This window comes from Tachysurus vachellii, chromosome 1, assembly GCF_030014155.1.
Source record: "Tachysurus vachellii isolate PV-2020 chromosome 1, HZAU_Pvac_v1, whole genome shotgun sequence".
Taxonomy (NCBI): domain Eukaryota; kingdom Metazoa; phylum Chordata; class Actinopteri; order Siluriformes; family Bagridae; genus Tachysurus; species Tachysurus vachellii.
The window spans coordinates 3059210-3081161 of record NC_083460.1 but is presented as its reverse complement, the minus strand read 5'-3'; the positions used below and the strand labels follow the sequence as shown (position 1 = coordinate 3081161).

The 21952-nt window shown below is 40.3% G+C and overlaps 3 protein-coding genes across 4 annotated transcripts in view; 2 read left to right on the top strand and 1 right to left on the bottom strand.

Moving 5' to 3' along the window:
• mpp7b (MAGUK p55 scaffold protein 7b) overlaps positions 1-1917 on the bottom strand; it is a 61004-nt gene extending 59087 nt beyond the window's left edge. The window contains exons 1-2 of the mRNA XM_060866002.1: positions 1731-1917; positions 138-256 (exon numbers count right to left, since the gene is read on the bottom strand). Coding sequence (XP_060721985.1) covers positions 138-256; positions 1731-1917 — 306 coding nt within the window. The remainder of the gene's footprint in view (positions 1-137; positions 257-1730) is intronic.
• Positions 1918-5858: 3941 nt separating this feature from the next.
• On the top strand, positions 5859-15612 carry wacb (WW domain containing adaptor with coiled-coil b). 2 transcript variants are annotated; one of them, XM_060867816.1, is made up of 13 exons: positions 5859-6107; positions 6342-6375; positions 7025-7199; positions 8153-8241; positions 8605-8717; positions 8808-8923; positions 9542-9769; positions 11274-11396; positions 12669-12820; positions 12943-13028; positions 13561-13717; positions 14070-14197; positions 14702-15612. In XM_060867816.1, the coding sequence occupies exons 1-13, from the start codon at positions 6067-6069 to the stop codon at positions 14769-14771; spliced, it is 1512 nt and encodes a 503-aa protein (XP_060723799.1). In that variant the 5' UTR covers positions 5859-6066; the 3' UTR covers positions 14772-15612. The 2 variants fall into 2 exon arrangements, with proteins under 2 accessions (XP_060723799.1, XP_060723809.1); XM_060867826.1 differs by lacking the exon at positions 11274-11396.
• Positions 15613-17710: 2098 nt separating this feature from the next.
• On the top strand, positions 17711-21672 carry bambib (BMP and activin membrane-bound inhibitor homolog (Xenopus laevis) b). The gene is made up of 3 exons (XM_060867801.1): positions 17711-18162; positions 19719-20000; positions 20961-21672. The coding sequence occupies exons 1-3, from the start codon at positions 18096-18098 to the stop codon at positions 21377-21379; spliced, it is 768 nt and encodes a 255-aa protein (XP_060723784.1). The 5' UTR covers positions 17711-18095; the 3' UTR covers positions 21380-21672.
• The last annotated feature ends 280 nt before the right edge of the window (positions 21673-21952 follow it).

Below are 21952 nucleotides of genomic sequence, written 5' to 3'. Positions count from 1 at the left end.
TTAAGTATCTACTTAAAGGCTGGATGACCAGACCGCCCCTTTAAAAAAAACAACAAAAAAAACTCAATTTTGCCTTTTTCAGCAATTTGTATATGTTTGATACTCATTTTATGAAGAAACTGTGCTTGGTTATTTACCTTGATGACTACATGCAGCGAATTAGCCATTAGCATGTCCTGAAGAAAGCTGCTCTCCTCAGTAGCATCCATGTAAGGCTCCAGTCTATATAGCAGAGTGACTAGCATGCTGCATGCACCTAGAAACACAATATATAGCAAAAACACACACACACACACACACACACACTCGCTTTGTCTAACTGTCTTGTTAATGTAAGTAGCAAAAAGGTCCGGCTAACCGTTTATGCTGCATATGTTTGATATCAAACTTATATGAGTTCTGACGTTTCAATAGGAGGAGTGTAACGTCCAGAAATACTTACTATTTAACAAAACAAATAGTGAAAGATTTTCAAATATTTATTCATTAGCTAATTATTCTGTTTATACAGTAGTAATAGCCATATATTTTGTTACAGCACATATCTGTAAATTTCAGTTTATAGTTATAGCCATCTGTATATTAGGTTCATAGTACATACACATCTGTAAATTACTTCTATATTCACTCACTCATTCATCTTCTACCGCTTATCCGAACTACCTCGGGTCACGGGGAGCCTGTGCCTATCTCAGGCGTCATTGGGCATCAAGGCAGGATACACCCTGGACGGAGTGCCAACTCATCACAGGGCACACACACACACACTCTCATTCACTCACGCACTCACACACTAGGGACAATTCTTCCAGAGATGCCAATCAACCTACCATGCATGACTTTGGACCGGGGGAGGAAACCGGAGTACCCGGAGGAAACCCCCGAGGCACGGGGAGAACATGCAAACTCCACACACACAAGGTGGAGGCGGGAATCGAACCCCCAACCCTGGAGGTGTGAGGCGAACGTGCTAACCACTAAGCCATCGTGCCCCCCTACTTCTATATTACCATTTTATTTAACTTATTTAATGTAAAATCTGTATATCCTGCACTTGCTGCTATTGCACTCTGGTTAGACCTAAACTGCATTTCGTTGCCTTGTACTTGTACATGTGTAATGACAATAAAGTTGAATCTAATCTAATCTAATCTAATCTAATCTAAAAGAAGCTACTGTAGTCGGTGAACTGGCATCGCGTAAATCCCTGAATTTCAATAATAACCGTCTAGACATCTTGAAAGATTTAGTTTGGAGCAAAACAGAAGACAAGATTGAACATTAGGGATGAATTGTAGAACTTTTCTGGGTTTCAAGTTTCAAAATCTTGGCTTGGTTGGCTCATTAGGCAAATGTTTTGATAATGCCGTTCAGTAAGACGTAGCGTCTAGTATTTTTGTACACTTTTCTGGCCATGAGCTTCAGAATTGTGGCTTGGTTGTTTCTTCACATTTCTGTATATTCGTACTTGGGATATTGAGCAAAACGTGTTAAAACAGAATGAATTCAGTGTCACATCATACAAAGCGCTTGATTTTGACTTTTTCGGCCACGTGCTTCAGAATCTTGGCCTGGTTGGTTCTTCACAGTTACAGTATGTCTTTCTTATGTACCAGCAAAAGAACCAATCTTTGAACATAGTGACTATAAATAGACACCGGATTTCAAAACTAGCACAACATAAAAACACTTGCAAATGCTATTTGTTAGAAAGCACTAACTAAACTCACTGGATATGAAGCGTGTTCTTCTGGCCACATGCTTCAGAATCTTGGCTTGATTGTACCGTACATCCAGCTTGAAAATTCCTATCTTATTCCTCTCTGCTTTAGTCCTCAATGGAGAGACAGGAGTAAAGAAAATGTCCTGGATTCCTGTCAGCACGGTTTCGCAATTTTTACGATTCCAGGAGCACATGGTGCACTCGCTAAGGAAAGGGAAAATTGGACTGCTCTTCCTGTATCTCGACTCATAAGAGGATCGTTCAAGTGGCAAAAATAAATCATTATGCAAACCAACGCTTGCTTGTCTGCCAATCATTTAGTTGAATTATTCAATTTAATTTAAGGAAAAAGGTACCAGATCTGCCACTTTCCACAGAAGGCTTTGGAGCAAAATTCCAGACTGCTTCAGGCCTTCCAAAAGTAACAAATCTCCTCATTAACATCGCCAGTAAAGCTGCATTGTATAAACATGGACGGATGTGTGCAGCGAGTGTGGTACGGACATCCCAGGTGTTTGTGTACTGCGAAGATCCAGATTTACAGCTACGGTCTCTGAAGGCTTTTTTAAGCCTGGCTAACTCCCTACACTGTAGCTCTTTCTTACTCCTAAGTGCAGGTCTATATCACGCGTGGTCGTCCCTCCACAGCCAGAACAAGCTGCAGTCCACCTGCTCAACTCCTCCATGTCTGATTTAAGGCCAAACTCCATCCAAAATGCTAAAGATGTTAGCAGGAATAGGTCGAGGCAGCTGGACTTGTAAATGCCTCATATTGTCTGTATTGTCTCGTATAGTCTGTTTTGGCTTGTCTAGTCCAAGCTAAATGTACAGTATAGTGTTATTTATGTCTGTACTTTTGAGAGTCACCAACAGCTGGAACCCGAATTCCTTGTGTCTGTCAACACACTTGGAAAATAAACCTGATTCTGATTCTGATACCAATTCAGCAGGCTTCATACGTTCTACTGATAAGAAACTGGTGAAGAACTTTAGATAAGAGGTAGAATATCTTCAAGTCCACTCTCAACTCATTGACTAAGAAACAAGCCATTGCTTTCTATCTATCAGTCTCTGGAATTGGTTTGTTTCCGCGTCCATCCAACTTCCTCTGCTGGTCTGCTCAACATTGCTTCTTTCAGCCAAATTTCTCACTATTGCTCCACACTATCCATCCATCCATCCATCCATCCAACCTTCTCTCCAGCATGTTCAACATTTCTCCGTCCATCCAATCGCCTCTACAATCCCACTTGATATTCCTCCATCCATCCAATCTTCGTTCCACCGTGTATGATACCGTATCTCTTCATCCATTCACTCATATCTACCAACCTTCTCAAACATTTCTTCATCAATCCAAAGTTCTTTCTTTACACAGTTTGATATCCCTCTATTTATCCATTCTTCTCTCCTGCTTGATATCCCTCTATCAACATTTCTTCATCCAGACAATCTCCTCTACCATCCCGGGTTGATATCCCTCCATCCATCCAATCTACGTCCCAACATGTTCAATATTCGTCAATCCATCCGTGGATCCATCCATTCGTCCATCCACTCTCATCTACCAACCTTCTTTTTTTTCTAGAGTGTTTGATATTCTCCATAAATCCGACATTTTTCCAAGCTCTTTGATATATCTGTCTCTCAAACCTTCTCTACTGGCTTCCCATCTATTGAACCTCAGTCCATTATACTGACCAGCTCAATATCTGTCCATCCAGATATTCATTTCTCTGTTCACTTCCATCCACCAAACATCACCTTGTAATCTTCTTAGTGTCTCTCCATCCTCCTGACCTCTCATTCTGACCAGTTTTGACACCCTTTCATCCACCCAACCTCCTAACTTTGGCTGTTGCATTGCATTTTGTGATCATACGGTTTATATCAAACATTTTTTTTAAAAACCCGACAACCTCCGACCATATTTCTGGCTTGCACCGTGTTGTAGCATAACCTTCACAATTTATTTCAATTGTATTATTACAGGCTGAGTGAAAACTTACTGTGGTGATGAGTAGACGTGCACATCATTTCTTCAGAATGCTGAAGGGTGGGAATAGAGCGGGATTCATTACCGCAGTCCATGCAGAAAACAAAGTGTACTAATGATAAATCTGACAAATGCTTTAGCGGTGAACTTTAGAGTTCAGCTCATAAATATAAAACAATCAGAAACAGGCGTTGGCTAAAACTGATGATTTGGAGCTGATCAAAAATGAGACTAAAAAAAATGAAAATTACATAATTTCCTACTTACGTGCTTTGTGGTTCAAAAGCCAATACATGTTTGGTACCTGACGTTTATTTCTTTGATGTGTTTAAACTATTTAAAGTTTCACCAGTTCCATGTTTCACTTTTTTTCAATGACAATACTTCCACCTGGTGCAGAAACTACGCCATGTCATACGAAGAGTTATAATTTCCCAAGAATGCTTCAACCTCTCAGATCACTTGCTTGTGTGTATGTTGTACCTTTAACAATAAATAAATTGAGTTTATTTATGCTATTAAATGAATCTAAGATGATCTCAAGCCTTTCTGTTTTTCGCAGGAGAAATTTTGAATGAGTAGAAATGCTTCAAATCGAACCTGGAGTTCCCTAGGAAGTCTAAGAAGATCTGAAATCAGCATATAACCTCACTTCAGTGCCACAATATTGATACGGCTATTAATTATGCTTTAAAAATAAGAGGATTCTAAGCTATATGACATGATAATACATATTAAAACCACAGACAAATGTTTAATCATACAAATGGTTAAAACGTATTATTTAACTTCAAATGTGAAGGTACAGGTTCAATAACGATAACGCAACCTTCAATGATTTATTCGCTTCCCAAAGCCTAGAGAATATTAATGTAAGCCTTGTTCTATACAATTCATATCCAGATCCATACACCGTGCACTTGCACTGACGCTTAACTGTACATTTATTGATGGACGTTTCTTTCCTTTATACACATTCTGTCATGATAATTGATGTGGATCTAAATGTCTAGATTGCGCATATCACACAACACCTTTTATCTTATTGTGTGATCTTAAAGTGCTAAAATTAGAGAATTGCAAAGAAAGACTTACTTACAAACCAGGGAGCTGATTCTGAATGGAGTCTCACTGGTTTTGCCACCAATTCACTTATCAATACTGACCCAGTTACAGAGAGACAACATCAGCCCCAACATCCATATTACCTCACTTAATAAATACAACTTGCAATGACTAATTAATGATGATTTATGATTTTATGATATAAATGATATTGTGATTTTGTTCAATTTTAATTAGTTCAAATGGATTAAAATTAATTTTAAAACACAACTGTTCATTTATTGTTTCCTCCACATCATTTCAATGCCAATGCAAGTTTGGAGTCAACTCTGAAACTGATTCCAGGAGTTCCAGGTGAAATTCCACACAGTAATTCAATAATTTAAAGAAAAACTAAAACTTCTTTTTACTAAAATTTGGATTTGTTCTTTATACAAATTTGATTCCTCTGGCTCATTTGATTCCTCCGGCTCATTTGATTCCTCTGGCTCATTTGATTCCTCTGGTGCATTTGTTTTTAAAAAGAATCAGACTCAACAGCAGGAATATGCATCACTGAAACCGATTCCAGGTTTCCCAGGCAAACCTACAATTCAACAAAATATTCGAATTCGAAAAAATCGAATGATTTGTTTTGCGAACTGAATCCTACGAATCGTTTAAAGAGTCGTTTTTCTTTTTTTATCACAGGACATTTGGAATCGACTCTGAATCAAATTCCAAGTTACCAAATTCCAAGAGCACATTGGTGCTCGCTTTGAAAAATAACTAACGCTAAATTCACTATAATTCACCATAATTATCATTCGTGGTGTGTTTATAGCTTTGATACTTGCTGTTGTTCAAAATTAACAACGGTCTTCATGTAGATTTATGCAGTTTTACCGTTGATGACGTTTTTATTTACAATTCACGTTGTTGTTTTTGTTTTGCTTTGTTATTTTACAAAGTAAATGAAGGGTTTTTATGTCAGATTGGCGTCGGATTATCAGTATTTATCCCTTTACATAGTCGATTTGATTCGTCACTGTGTAGAATCGATTCCCTGAGTCAGTGAGTTACTTTGGTGAATCGTCCATCACCGTTGCGTGGCGCTAGTGAGTAAACCGAAGAGATGATGAAGATGATGGACCGTCGGCTTTCTCCCGAATAGCAAAGCGGCTTTACAACTTTTCACTTTTTCCTTTAGTATTTTATATTCATTCTGAGACAGTTAGCGAGGCTTTAGATCAATCTGAGCGTTAAAACTCGAACTGTAACGCTCACATTAAACACGGCTTTAATGGTAATGCATGCACGGAAACAGCCGAGACTCACTGATGGGTAAACACAACATTTTTACCTCAACATTGATCAGGTTTTTATTTCGTTTTATCATCCTGTGCCCGAATAAGTTCACACTCAGGGGTCAGGGAAAAAATTATAACGTGTGCTTCGATGTGAAAAAGTGAATCGGTTTAATAATGTGGAAGTGCTAGCAAAGCAAGCTAGCTTTTATATGCGCAAAAGTTAACCGACGCTCCTTCCTCTTAAACTTTCTCGTTATTTTTCCCACAGGTGTAACGAGCGAAGGGATTATCAGTCTTACCAGGTACGTTTAAAACTAGCTAGAAATAATAAATATGCTATATAGGTGCTAGGAGTCTGGATATAATCTCATAAAGTAAAGTATTTAGCCAGACAAGCTAAGCTAAGCTAGCAATATACGGGCCTGTGTGTACTTTGCGAATCGCTAGCTATGCTAAGCTATGCTAAGCTATGCTAAGCTAAGCTTGGGTTGAATCCCAAATGCCTTTTCTCACCCTATATATACCCTTATTATACCCTTTTTTCTTTTTAATAGTCTAAGTAGCGCACTAGCTTTTAACATGGATGTATTTGGGATTTTTCTTTTTAAATTATTATTATTCAGCTAATAGCTGACTAGCGAGTAGTTGTTTTTTTTTTTAATCCATAATAAATGTTGAATTTAAGGTTTTGTTGCTATAAATTTAGCAATGTTTCCTATTGACTTGTTTTATTCTTCGATAACTTATGAAACTATCTTTACCACAACAAATCCTAAATATTATCACTATTTATTTTATTTACAAGTTATGCAAACAATGCACAGTGGTGTAAAAGTGTAAAAGGTGGTAGTGGTATTAAGGACTGTTAAGTCCTATTCTTCAGGGGTTGTTTTATATTCTTTGCTTTCCTGTAAATTGGTGTCTCATATCAGGTATCCTCTAATCATTCAGACCCTCAAGTACCAATCCAAAAGTCATTCTGCAAATGAGCACCGTCATGACAAGCTCCACAACTCATCGGACCAAACCCCACCAAGCAAGATGCTGCGGCGCTCCGACAGTCCGGACAGCAAGCGAGGTGATGGAGACGGGAGAACCCCTCACGCACACCGACCCAAAGAGAGCAGTAAGTCCCAAACAGGAGGACTGTTGAAAATCCCTGTACATCCTCATCCAAGCTGCCTTCAAGTTGTCCTCAGATGTTGCTGAATCCCACAAGAGCAAAATTAAACAACAGCTGATCTGTCTTGATGTCTTTCTGAACACATACCTATATCGTTTATAGCTAAATGAGGGAAGGTAGTAACGTGTCAGGATCAGAATAGTTACCGAAGCTCCCGTTTATGGTTTCCGTGAAGGCTCGTGTCTAAACTTTATTAACGATAAGTCCAGTTGGAAGTGAACACCGCATCAGTGCAGTAGTGCCTGCTGTTGTGATTCATTGAAAACGTGTTACAGTAACTTAAAACTTAACGTGTCCTTGCCATCTGGGTGTGTGATTATTGTGACCATTCTTATACCTTTAATTTTGCAATATTATTTTAATCATCTTCAAGAAAATGCAAACCACACTGGCTGAAAATTAGTAAGTTTGTGATCTCATATATGTCTCATATATCATATATGATCATATATGATCTCATATGTTATAGCAGCTGTTATTACCAGCCTCATGACCCCCAACCACCTCCCACCCCTCTCTCTCTGAGTATCTCTGCCTTTGGAAGAAACTTATTTAACACCCTGTCAGAAATCCAGTATTTTTTATCTTGATTGTGTGGCACGTTTTGTGGCAACGTTTTAGCTAACAATCGAACAACGCTGAGAAGATTCCTTGAATAACACAGAGCTTTTCCATTAATTGTAACATGTCACGAATGAATTTATTACCTTCTTGTTTATAATCAGGTGATTTCTCCATAACTAGATAAAAAATTAAGCCAAAACAGTGTGTCTGTCAAAGCTCGAGTTATCCTTTAACTTTAAGTCAGGTTTTCTGGGTCTGCAGCTTCGGCTCAACGTATGAAGACTCGTGAAGATGAGGGTTTGTTTTTTTTTTCTTTTTTTTTCCGTCCCCAGGCACCAGCTCTTCTCCACATGACAACTCTGTCAATCACGGCCACCACAGCGCCAACTCTCATGCACTTCCACCCAAAGGTGCAGAAATGGTAAGTGCATTAATGCATCCTGCTCATTTAGTGTTTTATTCTTCTTAACACTTATCCAAGTGTTTTTTAATCGATTAAAGAAAATCGCGTGAAACGTTTTATCCGTTTCGAGTTGTCGATTGTCCACAAAACATGAGATGATGTAACATCTATAAGTGTCTGTTTGCACACGGGTCTCGTTTTCTCCTCCTCCTTTTAATGAAGTTTCGAGTGTCAGCACTTTTTACATGTTTGGAGGTTGATTTAAGAGCTGTATTATGCAACTTATATTAAAAAAAAAAAAGGTCTGTTCATGCAACTACATAGACAAGGTGTAGTTTCTCTCCAATTAGCTTAGCTCCAATTGCGATTTCTCTCTCCCAGCGTGATCCGTCTGACGACTGGTCCGAACACATCAGCTCGTCAGGAAAGAAATACTACTACAACTGCAGAACAGAGGTGTCGCAGTGGGAGAAGCCCAAGGACTGGCTGGAGAGGTGAGCAGCATGTTGAGTCATAGTTTTAAAAAAAAAAAAAAAAAGGTTGTCGCAGTAAATCCTGACCCGACGCTCATCTCTGTGTTTTAGGGAGCAGCGACAGAAAGACACCTCTAAGGCCGTTGTGGTCAACAGTTTTCCCAAAGACAGAGATTACAGACAGGAAGCCATGCAGGCGGCCGCTGCCAGCGCAGTCACTGCTATGAGTAAGGACGTGATTAGTTCACATTTATTGTTATTTTTAAATGCATCATTAAATCATTTTATTTTTGAGCTGCTAAAGTTTAGTGTGCAGTATAACTCGTGCATTGTTTGTCAGATGTTTTCACCTTCTTCAACGTTTTCCCATTTTGGAGTATTACAACTATGTAGTTATGATATCAGGGAAGTGTAGCATCACGTCGAGCGTCATTCAGACACGACGTGGGGTCCAGGTTTAGTCAGTTTTTGTTTATTCATGACAATTTCAATCAAGTCTGTTACCTGCTGTATATCGCTCGAGATGTGGAAAATCTTAGCGGAGGTGAATACTGACCAAGACACGGTATAATTAAGTATACTAAATATTTCATCATTTAGCAAGTTGTATATTTTATGCATAAATCTTATCATTTGCTTTGTGTAGCTTTTGATTGTTCACCATGTGCAGTAATGATAAAAATAGTGCAGCAACGCGCAGTAATTTTAAGGATCGAAATCTCTAAGCTTTAATTGCATTTAACTGCATTTTTGAATAAGAAAGTGAACACAAAGCTGTTGTACTACATAAAATATCTCTAAAATCTGTGCTTGAGCTTAGCTGTCGTCTGTCTGTCTGTCCTCAGAGCCCGCTCCGGCTGAGAAGGCGTCGTCTCATTGCGCTTTCACTCAGGCGTCCTGCAGCACCTCCGGTGGCTCGAACGTCTCGAGCGCTCCCAGTTCGTCCACGTCGTCTTTGTCTCACTCCTCGGCTCTCCTGCAGGACCCGGCTCTCCTCCGGCAGCTCCTCCCGGCTCTCCAAGCCACGCTGCACATCAACAACTCCAGCGTGGATATGGCCAAGATCAACGAGGGTGAGCTCACAACTCTGCACCTGCCTTCTACTTGTGTGTAAACATTTCTGCTGGTGTGCTGGTCAGAGTGGACCGAACGTGCTTGTGGCTTTTCGATGCAGCACTCGCTCTTGAGACAGTTTAGGTTTTTATCGTTACAGCGAAACACGGCCGGGCGAGAAGACCACGTAATCCGACACAGCACGTTTAACATACAGTATGACGATGTCACTCGTAAAAAGTTTGTACCGATGTTGGTCTGTTGTTTTTAGGTCAGGGATAAAACCCTGGTGCGTGCTGTTGTAGGACAATAATCAGCGGCACGGTGGCGTGATGAGTTCATTAAAGAGATTTTTACCGAAAGTTTCTTTGTGGCTGTCAGGAATGTGCGTTGTGTTTTACAGATGATCGACATCCCAAATATGAAGAAAATCAGTCTTTAACGTTTGGGAATTTGGCGTAAAATTTTAGTTTACTGGAACATTGAGAAATGGGATTTGTCCGGGTTTATTTTTCCTTTCATTCTCGAGTAGAGAAAGCTTAAATATAACTTGTCTTTTGGAGCTATAAAGCTTTCTACCAGTAGGGGTCAGTATACACAAATTTTTTATTTTCTTTATTCAGTTTACATGTTTTAAATACAATCTGCAAGCAAATCCTAATTTTACATCCTTAATTCATATCCCGTTTTGTGTTTAAAAAAAAAAAAAACGTCTAATTTATAACCCATTATGAACTGGAGTCATTACACCACCTTGCTGTTGATTATTTTATTTAGTGTTTTTTTTTCTTCTCACAACACTGCAGATGGTTTCTCTCTCTCTCTCTCTCTCTCTCTCTCTCTCTCTCTCTCTCTCTCTCTCTCTCTCTCTCTCTCTCTCTCTCTGACACCGGAGGCTCCTTTTAAAATGTTAAATAATCGTCTTCCTCACAAAAAACCTCACCGTATAACATGCTCGAACGTATGTGTTGTTACTATAGAAACGATAAATTATTAGAACACACATTAACATAAACGTGCTTTTCTTTCCGATCTGCTGTTATAGGAAATTAATCAACACCTTTCTGACCATCCAGAGTGCTCCGATACGGGCGGGTTTAGTTTAAGGTTAGATTTTCAGTAGGGCATCGTGACATAAGAGGACGGTTTTCATACTCGCCTGTGCGCCGTCGCCGCCTGCGGTCTGAGTTCTTCCACAAACTTTGTCAGCGTCTGCAAAATAAGCTTCATGTCTGCATGTTTTAAGCATTCCTGTGGGTCCGGGCTGAGATTCTTATTGTATAATTAGTACACTTTAAATCTGTATACACACATCGTGCTGTGAAATATATAGACATTTGAGCCTGAACTTGTCTTTGTGCAAATGCTTTCAGTGTGTAACCTTGCTTTGACTGTGTGTGTGTGTGTGTGTGTGTGTGTGTGTGTGTGTGTGTGTGTGTGTCTCTCTCTCTCTCTCTCTCTCTCTCTCTCTCTCTCTCTCTCTCTCTCTCTCTCTCTCTCTCTGTGTGTTTTTCCTTCTCCAAGTCCTCACAGCTGCTGTCACCCAAGCTTCCTTACAGTCTATGCTTCATAAACTTCTCACTGCTGGACCGTCTGCTTTCAACATCACTGCTCTGCTTTCCCAAGCCGCTCAGTTGTCCACACAAGGTAAAACATCAAAGCCTGCCGTCCCAGGTTCCTCCACGTTTCTAACAAGGTTCAAAAATCTCAGACTGCAATAGTTGTAAATTAACACCACCCTAGCGTATGAAAGCCGACTAAAGGTTTTGTTAAGGTGCCACTTCTATCTATTTAACAAGGTCACACACATCAGTGTTTCTGTACACACCGTGGCTTCGTCCCGTGTGTTTTTTCTGGCCGCGAGTCAACACGGTGTAGCTTCATGACGAATTCATGACTGCTGTATGAAGTAACACAGCTACCATAAGAGCTATATGAACGAAAGCATGTGCACACCTGACCGTCACACCCATGACACATGTCTAGGTTTAGCCCCTGTTTTGCTGTGATGATATTAAGGGAGGTTTTCAAAAGGTGCTCTGAGGATTTGTGTTCATTTATCTACAAGAGCATTAATGAGTCCAGACACTAGGGCTGGGCGATAAAACGATAACGATATGTATCGCGATAGACACGTGATCGATATCAATAAAAAATGTGTTTTCGATAAAAACGTTCGATTTTTTTTTATTCTTCGTCGGAAGAAAACGGAGGTTGTGAAGCAAGTTTTGTTGCATTAACAAATGCACTCGCTCTCTGGTAACCTAGCAACATAGGGAGTGACACGCTAACAGCCAATCATGTAACAGTATCATGTTTGGTTGCGCCATATCGTTGTCTCGTGCTGGTCTGCTGGATTCCTCTTCAGTAACCGGCGACTGATGAGCAGAAAATGAGCCGCAGCGAGCGAGGAAACTGTAAATAAAAGAGGAAAAGTCAGCGTTCCAGTACGGCAGTTTTTTGTATATCATAAGTCTGACCGTAGTCACAAATTAGTCTGCAGATTATGCAAGACCGTTTCTCTATGTTTATATTTAACACTTTGCACTATTTTATTACACTTTATTAAGCATTTCTTACATTTTCTTTCATTTTGCACCTTAAATGTTAAGAGATAATTGTTAAGTGTTCATTGTGACTTTAGACTCATGTTTACTTTGGGATACATCACTGATGTTGACGAGACTCCAGTTCATCCCAAAGGTGTTCAGTGGGGTCGAGTCAGAGTCAGGGCTCCGTGCAGGATTTTTCCAGTTTTATGGATTTATATTTGACATTTGATTGTCATATCAACGATGTTAATGCAAGATGAGCCTAGATTCTAGAAATCTGTAGTAATGTTTACGAAACACTGCTATAAAATGCTAAAGTATTTCATTTTAACGCACTTTTATAATCGACATCATTTCTGATCCACAGCTCAGCAGCCGAGCCAGTCGCCCGTATCCGTAACTCCAGATGCCTCGTCGCCCAAGTCCTGCCTCGTGTCTCCCCGAGTGAGCACGCCTCAGACGAACAGCATGGCCTCGAAGCCTCTCCCGAACTCCAGCTCCTTGCCCGCTCAAATCAAGGTCAGCGCTAGACAGGAATTCATCAACATGGTGATGGGTTTACATCACAGATATCGATCTTGACGCCATTCTATTAACGTCCTATTAACACCGAATCAAACTGGTGTCCTATTTCTGTTCAGGTCAGTGACTCGGCGGTGAAATCGGTGCTCCAGCATTCCTCGGACAAAGTGTCAGACGTCGAGGACCCGAGGCTACAAAGACAAAAGTAACACCTCTTCTTTACACCCGGTCCTTTTTTTTTTTAAACGAATCCCAGACGAAACAGCAGCGCGTTTGTTAGAACCTTATTGTAAAGGTTTTTAAACGCATTCAAGTCTCCGCTTTTTGATTTGTTTTTTTTTTCTCCTTCACCTCAGATTGACCTTTTTTTTTTTTTTTTTTTCCTCACCATATTTTTTTGTTTGTTTGACTTGTTATGAAAGGCAAAACTAAAACAAGCACAGTGATGTAACTAACCATATGTTACACTGTGGCGCCATCTTCTGGTTTTACTTGGTACTACAGTGCTTTTTAAGGCTGACTGGTTTCAAAGCGTCTTTTGAAGATGTGGATTTCTTTTATTTATTTAGTTGAAGGCTCTATGATGAAAAAGCTTGGTTTTATGACTAGAAATGTCCTCCTTCTGTCCCTAAAAGCTAGCTAGCACTTGTTGTTTTTTTTTTTTCTTTTGCGAAACACGACTGTGACGTGTATTTTGGGATCATAGTCTCTTGTTTTCTGTTCTTTTCCTCACACAGCCAAGGGCCTCAGAGTTCAGGGCCAAACGGGTGCCTGGTGAGTAACAGCGCACCTGCGTGTCCTCCAACCACCTTCAGCCCGTCACTAGCACTGCACTTCAACGAGAATCTCATCCGACACGTTCAGAGCTGGCCTTCGGATCACGTAGAGAAGCAGGTGATTCTCCGCAAAGGAATTATTTATAACTGCACACTTTTTCGCTTTGTCATTAAGAATGCATTTTCCACCTAGATTATATTTATTATTTTTTTATCATCCTCAGTAACGAGGATAAAGTTGAGACACACTGTTGATGATTTCATCATGTCATGAATAAGTTTTCACTAGAACCTTGTAGATGTTTGTTTTGTGGCTTCTCGCACTTCTTCTGTCCTGCGACACGATTGGTCAAGAGGTAAAAAGGGTGTCCGGTCATCCTCTGTAACAAATAAACAACAGCCTTGCAGCGTGAAAGGCGGCGTCGCGCTCGTCAGGTTCTCACGCGTTTCCTCCGTGTCTAATCCGTCAGGCGGCGAGGTTACGTGAGGAGGTCCACAACATGGGCAGCATGAACATGTCTGAGATCTGTGTGGAGCTGAAAAAGCTGCGCTCTCTGGTGCGAGTGTGTGAGATCCAGGCCACGCTGAGAGAGCAAAGGTGAGCATTGTATTGTATCCTGTCCAGAGCTGAAGATCAGGAACCGCTCGTTAAATGAGCACGTACATAAAGAACAGGAAGTTTATTGTAGGACTAAAAGAAAAGTCCATCAGGATGTAAGTATGCTGTGTGTTTGGAAAAAGGAAACGTCTTTCAATCGGTAACATAAACCTTCAGGAGAATTTCTATACAGGAGTCGTCTAAATAAACCATTGTGTTCTTTTTTGTGTCTGAAACCTTCACAGAAAACATCTGTTCATTTTTTTTTTTTTCCATTTTATTTATATAATGCTATTATTAGCTTTCATTTAGTTGTTATATTGTTATGATGTACTTTGTGCTTCATGACCATATCCTTTAAACACTGTTACACATTTTTTTACTTCGAATTGTTCTTTATAAAGTCGTCCAGAAGTCTCGATGTTTCCCCCAGAGGTGACGTCAAATTTGTATCTGGACGTGCGTCGTTCTAACGGTTGCTCTTTCCTCATCTCCTCACAACAGGATCCTCTTCTTGAGACAAGAGATCAAGGAGCTTGAGAAACTGAAGAACCAGAACTCCTTCATGGTTTGAGAAGAAGCCGTGATGTCGGTTTAAAGCAGATGGGACTCAGCAGCTGGCTGCCTTTTTCTGAACCGTGGACCTACAGACTGGACTGCACTGGACTGGACTGGGCTTCTCTCCAAAGCTGGAGAACCAAAAAAAAAAAAAAAGAAAAGAAAATAAAAAGCTCCCCAATGGTCACGCTGTTTGTTACACAAAGCCCCAAGGTTCATTCATAGATTCGTTGTTGTACATACACCTCTATATTGAAGAGCAACACACACACACACACACACACACACAATAGGTCAGCATGTGGGGAAGGTTCCGGATCAAAACGGTTTATTTAGGGTGATTTAGGAAACATCTGAGAAGGAACTCTTGGATAAACTGTGTTATTATTTTGCTCCGTAACTTTTGGTTCGCTCACAGGCTCGTCGTTTAGGATTTTTACAGTCTGCTTTCACAAAGAGCTCGCATCCGTCGTGGAGACAGTCCGGATAGATCTGTCCTAAATAAACCAAGCCGTTTATCTGGTCAGAGAGGATCCTGTCTGATTACTTGTCATGTTTAATGTGCTGCAGTATGGCCTTGATGTTTTCTACTAAAATGTTTTTTTTTGTTTTTTTGTTTTTTTTATTAAAAGTGTAATAGGTCATCTGAGGTCAAAACTTTCCCTTGCGACATGCTTTTAGAGAAACGTCTGTACACCCTGAAATTTTCCACACGTTCAGGCGTTCGTTATGATTTACGACAGCATTTGCACTAACTGATTTGATATGAACCCACTTTGTGTATCGATCTTTAACCCAACTTATCCGCTGTAAGTACTTAACGAGGCTCAATCCATTAAACCTCATTTTGCCTCTGTGTCTGTCCTCAATGTCGTCCATGGAGGAGTTTATAACATCCATGAGAAATGATGTATCATATGATCTGTGATGTTTAACAGCTTAGTAGTCAGGGGGGTTTTTATGAATCCTGGAAACGGATAGAAACCTTACACACGAGATTCTGAAGAAGTTAAATGCAGAGATTATTTATAGGAATATATTTTAGTTTTTCTCCAGCCGTGTGTGTGTGTGTGTATGCGCATGCTTAGCAATCTAGGGACAATCTAAATATGTTTAAAACCTCCCTTGATTAGTGCGAATGTCAAGCAATGATGCTGTTACGAAACTGACACAAGACGGATCTATTCGTATCGGACCAGACGTCGGCTAACAAAACGTCCACGAGCCGCCGCCTCCTCTTTCACTTTAAAATTCTAGCATTTGTTTTATTCCAGTTGACAAACATACAAAAGAGAAACCTGAGGAAAAGTAGTGTAGCAGAAAATATCACTTTCTATTAAAGGCAAAACAATCTGAATTTCTCTTGTCTAAAAGTAACCTGTTTGAGAATATGATGTAATTGGAATTCTAACCAGATTTGGCTTTTTTTTTTTTTAAGCCTTAGGCATCATGTTTATAAGCTATAGTTATTTTGTTTAGTTGAGTGTCTGCTTTACTTTTAGTATCGTGTGAGTGAGAGAGAGGCCTTGTTAGGGGTTGTATTGATGTTTAATATCGTGGATGTTGGTAGATGTGAGTCATTTTTAAATAACTCATGGAAAATGTGAAAAGTGGAGCTTCTGACTCTTTCGGATGCATCAGATTATTAGATTTTTTTTTTTCCTAATTATTTTTTTTTATTAGAGTTTAATGTAAAAAAGAGACGTACATCAGAGTGTGCCCTTGAGCCCGAAATAGTGTCCTGTTCCCTGCAAAGCACGATACGTGTCCGTCGTTCCAACGGTGCAGTGTGTTGTGGGACACTTTACTTTATGATGCTTGTTAATCATAACGGAAAGCAATTAATTATTTCCTTACAGATCGTACTCATCTAAATCTGGTCAGATTACACGTGAGAGTTTCTAGCAGTTTACAACCTCAGTATAGCAAATTACAAACCCATCTCATGCTTATTATCTGTAATAAGTCAGTAAAACGACAGCACACAGCTCCATGGTCTGGGTTCATCACAGCTTATCTGAGTGGAGTTTTGCTTGATGATCTCATGTCCATGTGGGTGTCATCCAGGTCCTCTGATTGCTTCTCACAGCCGAAAAAACATTCCAGTAGGCGGACTTCACGTGTGTGTGTGTGTGTGTCTCTGTGTGTGTCTGTCTGTCTGTGTGTGAGTGTGTGTGTGTGTGTGTGAATGAGCGTGTGTGTGTCTCTGTGTGTGTCTGTCTGTGTGAGTGTGAATGAGCGTGTGTGTGTGTGTGTGTGTGAATGAGCGTGTGAATGAGCGTGTGTGTGTGTGTGAATGATTGTGTGTGTGTGTGTGTGTGTGTGTGTGTGTGTGTGAATGAGCGTGTGTGTGTCTCTGTGTGTGTCTGTCTGTGTGAGTGTGAATGAGCGTGTGTGTGTGAATGAGCGTGTGAATGAGCGTGTGTGTGTGTGTGTGTGTGAATGATTGTGTGTGTGTGAATTAGCGCGTGTGTGAATGAGCGTGTGTGTGTGTGTGAATGATTGTGTGTGTGTGTGTGTGTGTGTGTGAATGAGCGTGTGTGTGTCTCTGTGTGTGTCTGTCTGTGTGAGTGTGAATGAGCGTGTGTGTGTGAATGAGCGTGTGAATGAGCGTGTGTGTGTGTGTGTGTGTGAATGATTGTGTGTGTGTGAATTAGCGCGTGTGTGAATGAGCGCGTGTGTTAACAGAAATGCTTTTAAAGGGAATAAAAAATCTTTTCAAGGTTAATCATAATATCGATCATAATATGATTGTGAGTAAAATTATTTATCAGTTTGTCTACTTTATTATTATTATTATTATTATTATTATTATTATTAATGGGATTAACAGTGGGCGTGGTTATAACCCATTCCGCTGCATATGTAAATGGGACAAAAAAGCCATCCAATGAACGCGTGGCGAATGCAAATGAAGCACGATGTAGTCCAATCGGCGCGTTTGTGGGAGGAGTCTAACCTCCTCTGCAGTCTCAGCTCAGGGCTCTGAGAGCTCAGATGATCTTCGGCGTGTCAGCGCTTCAGCTTGGACTTTCATTCTTAAAAACACGTCACCACCAGAAAGCAAGAAGAAAAGAAACAAAACAACTCAGGAACTTGAATTCATACTGTGTATTTCCTGGATGTAAAAAAAAACAGCTTTTCAGAAGATGGTGTCTTTGAAGTGTCTATGATGTGATTTATGATGATGATGATGATGAAGAAGATGATGATGATGATGGATTATTTTCCGGATCGGTCATGCATCATGATGTGTGTGTCCTGGACAAGCTGAGACCCAGAGACAGACAGAAGAGAGAGAGAGAGAGAGAGAGAGAGAGAGAGAAGTGTTACATCCATCATGGAGCGCCTGGTGTCCATCTGGCTGCAGTTGGAGATCTGGGCCATGGCTGTGCTCTTAACCAGAGGTGAGGAGATACTGAAGGCATCAGGATTCTAGGGTTATTCAATAAATAACTCATATGTGACTATAGAATGATTTAGTGATCTGCTTTAAACATTACTATGACCTGCATGTGGAGAAAGATAAAGTCTAAATAAAACACTTTATATCATATTGTATTGCTGTGGTTTAGTTGGTTTGTATATAAATATATAAATGGTATAATATAAATATTAATATATAAACATATTAATGATATAAATATTCATATATAAATATATAAATCTTATAATGTAAATATTAATATATAAACATATTAATGATATAAATATTAATATAAATATAAATATCTATCATTTGAATTTAGATAGATAGATAGATAGATAGATAGATAGATAGATAGATCTCCACGTGTAAAACGTGTTAAACAAAAACAGGTGTTAAAAAGCGTTAGTCTGAAGGTAAAAGGGTCAAATAAACACGAAGGTGAGAGAAAAGAGGGAGAAAAAACAACACAAAGACTTAAAGGAATAGTGTGTAACAGTCGTGTAAAGAACACAAGTAAAATCCACGTGTAAACGACCCAGGTTACAGAAATGACAGTGTTTTGGGTAACGAGATGAAACACAAGCGAACACGTGGCAATGCATTTATGGTTTTTAATGAATAAAAAAAATCACACGTGAACCAAAAACACGTGATGTGGTGTGTTTTTCATCTTTAACTTTCCGTCTGTCACTTAACTGTGTCACTTAACTGTGTCACTTCACTGTGTCACTACACTGTGTCACTTAACTGTGTCAATTCACTGTGTCACTTCACTGTGTCACTACACTGTGTCACTTAACTGTGTCACTACACTGTGTCACTTAACTGTGTCACTTAACTGTGTCACTACACTGTGTCACTTCACTGTGTCACTTAACTGTGTCACTACACTGTGTCACTTAATTGTGTCACTTAACTGTGTCACTACACTGTGTCACTTCACTGTGTCACTTCACTGTGTCACAGGAATGACGTTTAGCTGTAGAGACGTTTAGCTGTAGAGACGCTAGAAGATGAGTTTATGACGTATTTATACTGAAATACAGCAGAATTTATATCATGTGTTAATTACCGGATAGTATTTATAGACACACACACGCACGCACGCACACACACACATACATACATACACACACGCGCACGCACGCACACACACACTCACTCACTCACTCACTTACTCACTCACACAGACACAAACACACAAATGCACACAAACGCCCACACACACAGACACGCACACACACACACAAACACACAGACATACACACACAGACACGCTTACACACACACATTCACTCACTCACTCACACACACACTCACACAGACAGACACAAACACAAATGCACACAAACGCACACACACAAACACACACAGACACACACACACAGACGCACACACACACACACACACACACACACACACACAGACACACACACACACACAGAGAGAGAGAGAGAGATAAGCTTTACACTGAGCAATATGACATTTCTGCTGGTTATAATATTGTGACTCTTCTCCTCTTTTCCGGTGCAGGAGAAATCCGGTGTTATTGTGACTCTCCTCACTGTGTGGCTACCGGTTACATGTGCAAGTCGGAGCTGAACGCCTGCTTCACGCGCATCTTAGATCCCCAAAGTTCCAAGTCTCCGCTCTCACACGGCTGTTACGAGCCTGGTCTTAACGGGGGAAGCGCGTGCCGTACCGGGGGTACACCTGATGTCGTGCGCGAGCCTGAAACGCTCGCGTGCTGTCACGAGGATATGTGCAATTACAGAGGGCCACAGGATCTCACCTACGGCCGGGGAGAAAACCTGGGTAAGAGCAAGCATTAAACTGCATTCAATTGGAACGAATTACATCAAGTTTCCGATCAAACACACACTTTGTTAACATTCCAGGCCATATCATGGTTTTTATCTTTTTATTCTGATTATTTTATTTGTGATTTTTTTTATTCAAACCCACATTAAAAAATACACCTTAGTACAGACCTGGTTCCTTCCTCACACACACCCAGGCCTCATTTCCAATAGACGTGTAGAGTAAAATACACTGATACACTGAATCTGATTCAATAATGCCAAAAGTACGTATAATAATATAACTGGACATTGTGATAAACAAAACCTTGATATTTCCCTTCAAAAGCAAACCTGACACTATTGATCACGAGTGATGATTAAATCAACATCGGTAAGGAATAAAACAATTGCAGGGAAACTGTTGTAGAAAAATAATCAACTACAGGGTGATGAGATGAAGGTTCCTATTTTTAGTCGCGATATAGCAGCTACAAACGGTCATTCCCTCAGCAGGCTGTTTTTTTTCTCTCTCTATTCAACCCGTTAAGCAAAAAAAAAAAAAACCTCCACAAGTTCATCATGTCGCTAAAGATTGTTAAATTCTCAATTCTGATTGGTCAGAAAGAACGGATTCGTGTCAGTGGATTCATGTGGGTTCAAGTCAGCAGCTCTGAAAGAAGTTCCAGCTGAAGGCGAATGATATTAATGCTCTTGTATTAAAATCGTGATTATTTTGTTAGTAACAGCATACAGAAGGGTTTGTATGGTGGAAATGCCACGTAATTTGTGTAGTTTTCCACAAGGAGATGTTTATGTATAATTTCTGGAAGGAATCTCCAGTATCGGTGCTTTGTTACAGTCCGAGGTGAAGCTGTGACAAGACAAGTGAAAATAGTACTAAACATATAAATGCTCAAAGTATTAAAAGTCTTATCTGCTCAGTGTAAGAAAACTATTTTGCATTCATTCCCAGATCATCGCAGTCGTCCTCAGGCTGACGGCGGACGTCAGATAATCGCCCGAGTGCAGGAAATCCCCTCCTCAAAGGAAGTGTGGTTCCGTGCCGCCGTCATTGCCGTGCCCATCGCCGGTGGCCTCGTGCTCGTTCTCCTCATCATTCTGGCTCTAAGGATGCTCCGCAGCGAGAACCAGCGCCTCAGGCAGCAGCGACGTGAGATGCTCTCTCGCCTCCACTATGGCTTCCACGGCCAGCATCTGGCCAAAAGTCGCGGCACCAAACTGGACATGGAGTGCATGATGCCTCTGGGAGGACACGAGAGCTGCTGTTTGACCTGCGATAAGATCAGACAGTCTGATCCAAGCAGCCAGAGACTCTTATCGCTGGTTCACTGGGGACGGCACGGTCCGAGAGGCAAACTAGAGTTGGTCTGAAACAGATTCAGGAATTAATTAAATAAACTCGAACGCATCGTCCGTGCGTCCGTCCGTCCGGTTGCTGCTGTAGAAGCACTTTATTTGAATCTGACACAAGAGACTTGAAGCTGTGCTCAAGACAGACCTTTAAAAACTGGACCTCGCTAATAACTGAAGGATTTTTTTTTTTTCAAGATGTGTGTTAAAGATTTGCACTTTTGTTATAAAGAAGAAGCGTTTGAGAAACTCATGAACTGCTCATGTTTCCTAAGTGTACAGATTTGTTGGTGTAAATATGACATGACACAGAATCACAGTTTGTGTCTTTTTCTTTCTTTCTTTCTTTCTTTCTTTCTTCCTGAAGTCATATTACGATGACTGTTGGGTCTAAAAGAACGCATCAAAATTCGTACAGAGTTTCTGTTTGACCGAAGGTCACTTAACAAGTCAGGACACCAAAAAACCTGAAGTAGAAAAGGTCAGGAGGTGAAAATGATATTAATCTGTAATACATAATGTTAAAAAGGCGTTCGTGTTGTGACACGTTGGTTTACTTTGCTTTAAAAACGCTTAAATACAGAAAGATAATGA

Coding starts and splice junctions, on each gene's coding strand:
- wacb (XM_060867816.1), top strand. CDS start 6,067: ATGGTAATGCATGCACGGAAACAGCCGAGACTCACTGATGG. Junction 6,108..6,341: donor CAGCCGAGACTCACTGATGG/GTAAACACAACA, acceptor TTTTTCCCACAG/GTGTAACGAGCGAAGGGATT. Junction 8,924..9,541: donor CAGCGCAGTCACTGCTATGA/GTAAGGACGTGA, acceptor GTCTGTCCTCAG/AGCCCGCTCCGGCTGAGAAG.
- bambib (XM_060867801.1), top strand. CDS start 18,096: ATGGAGCGCCTGGTGTCCATCTGGCTGCAGTTGGAGATCTGGGCCATG. Junction 18,163..19,718: donor GGCTGTGCTCTTAACCAGAG/GTGAGGAGATAC, acceptor TTTCCGGTGCAG/GAGAAATCCGGTGTTATTGT. Junction 20,001..20,960: donor CGGCCGGGGAGAAAACCTGG/GTAAGAGCAAGC, acceptor ATTCATTCCCAG/ATCATCGCAGTCGTCCTCAG.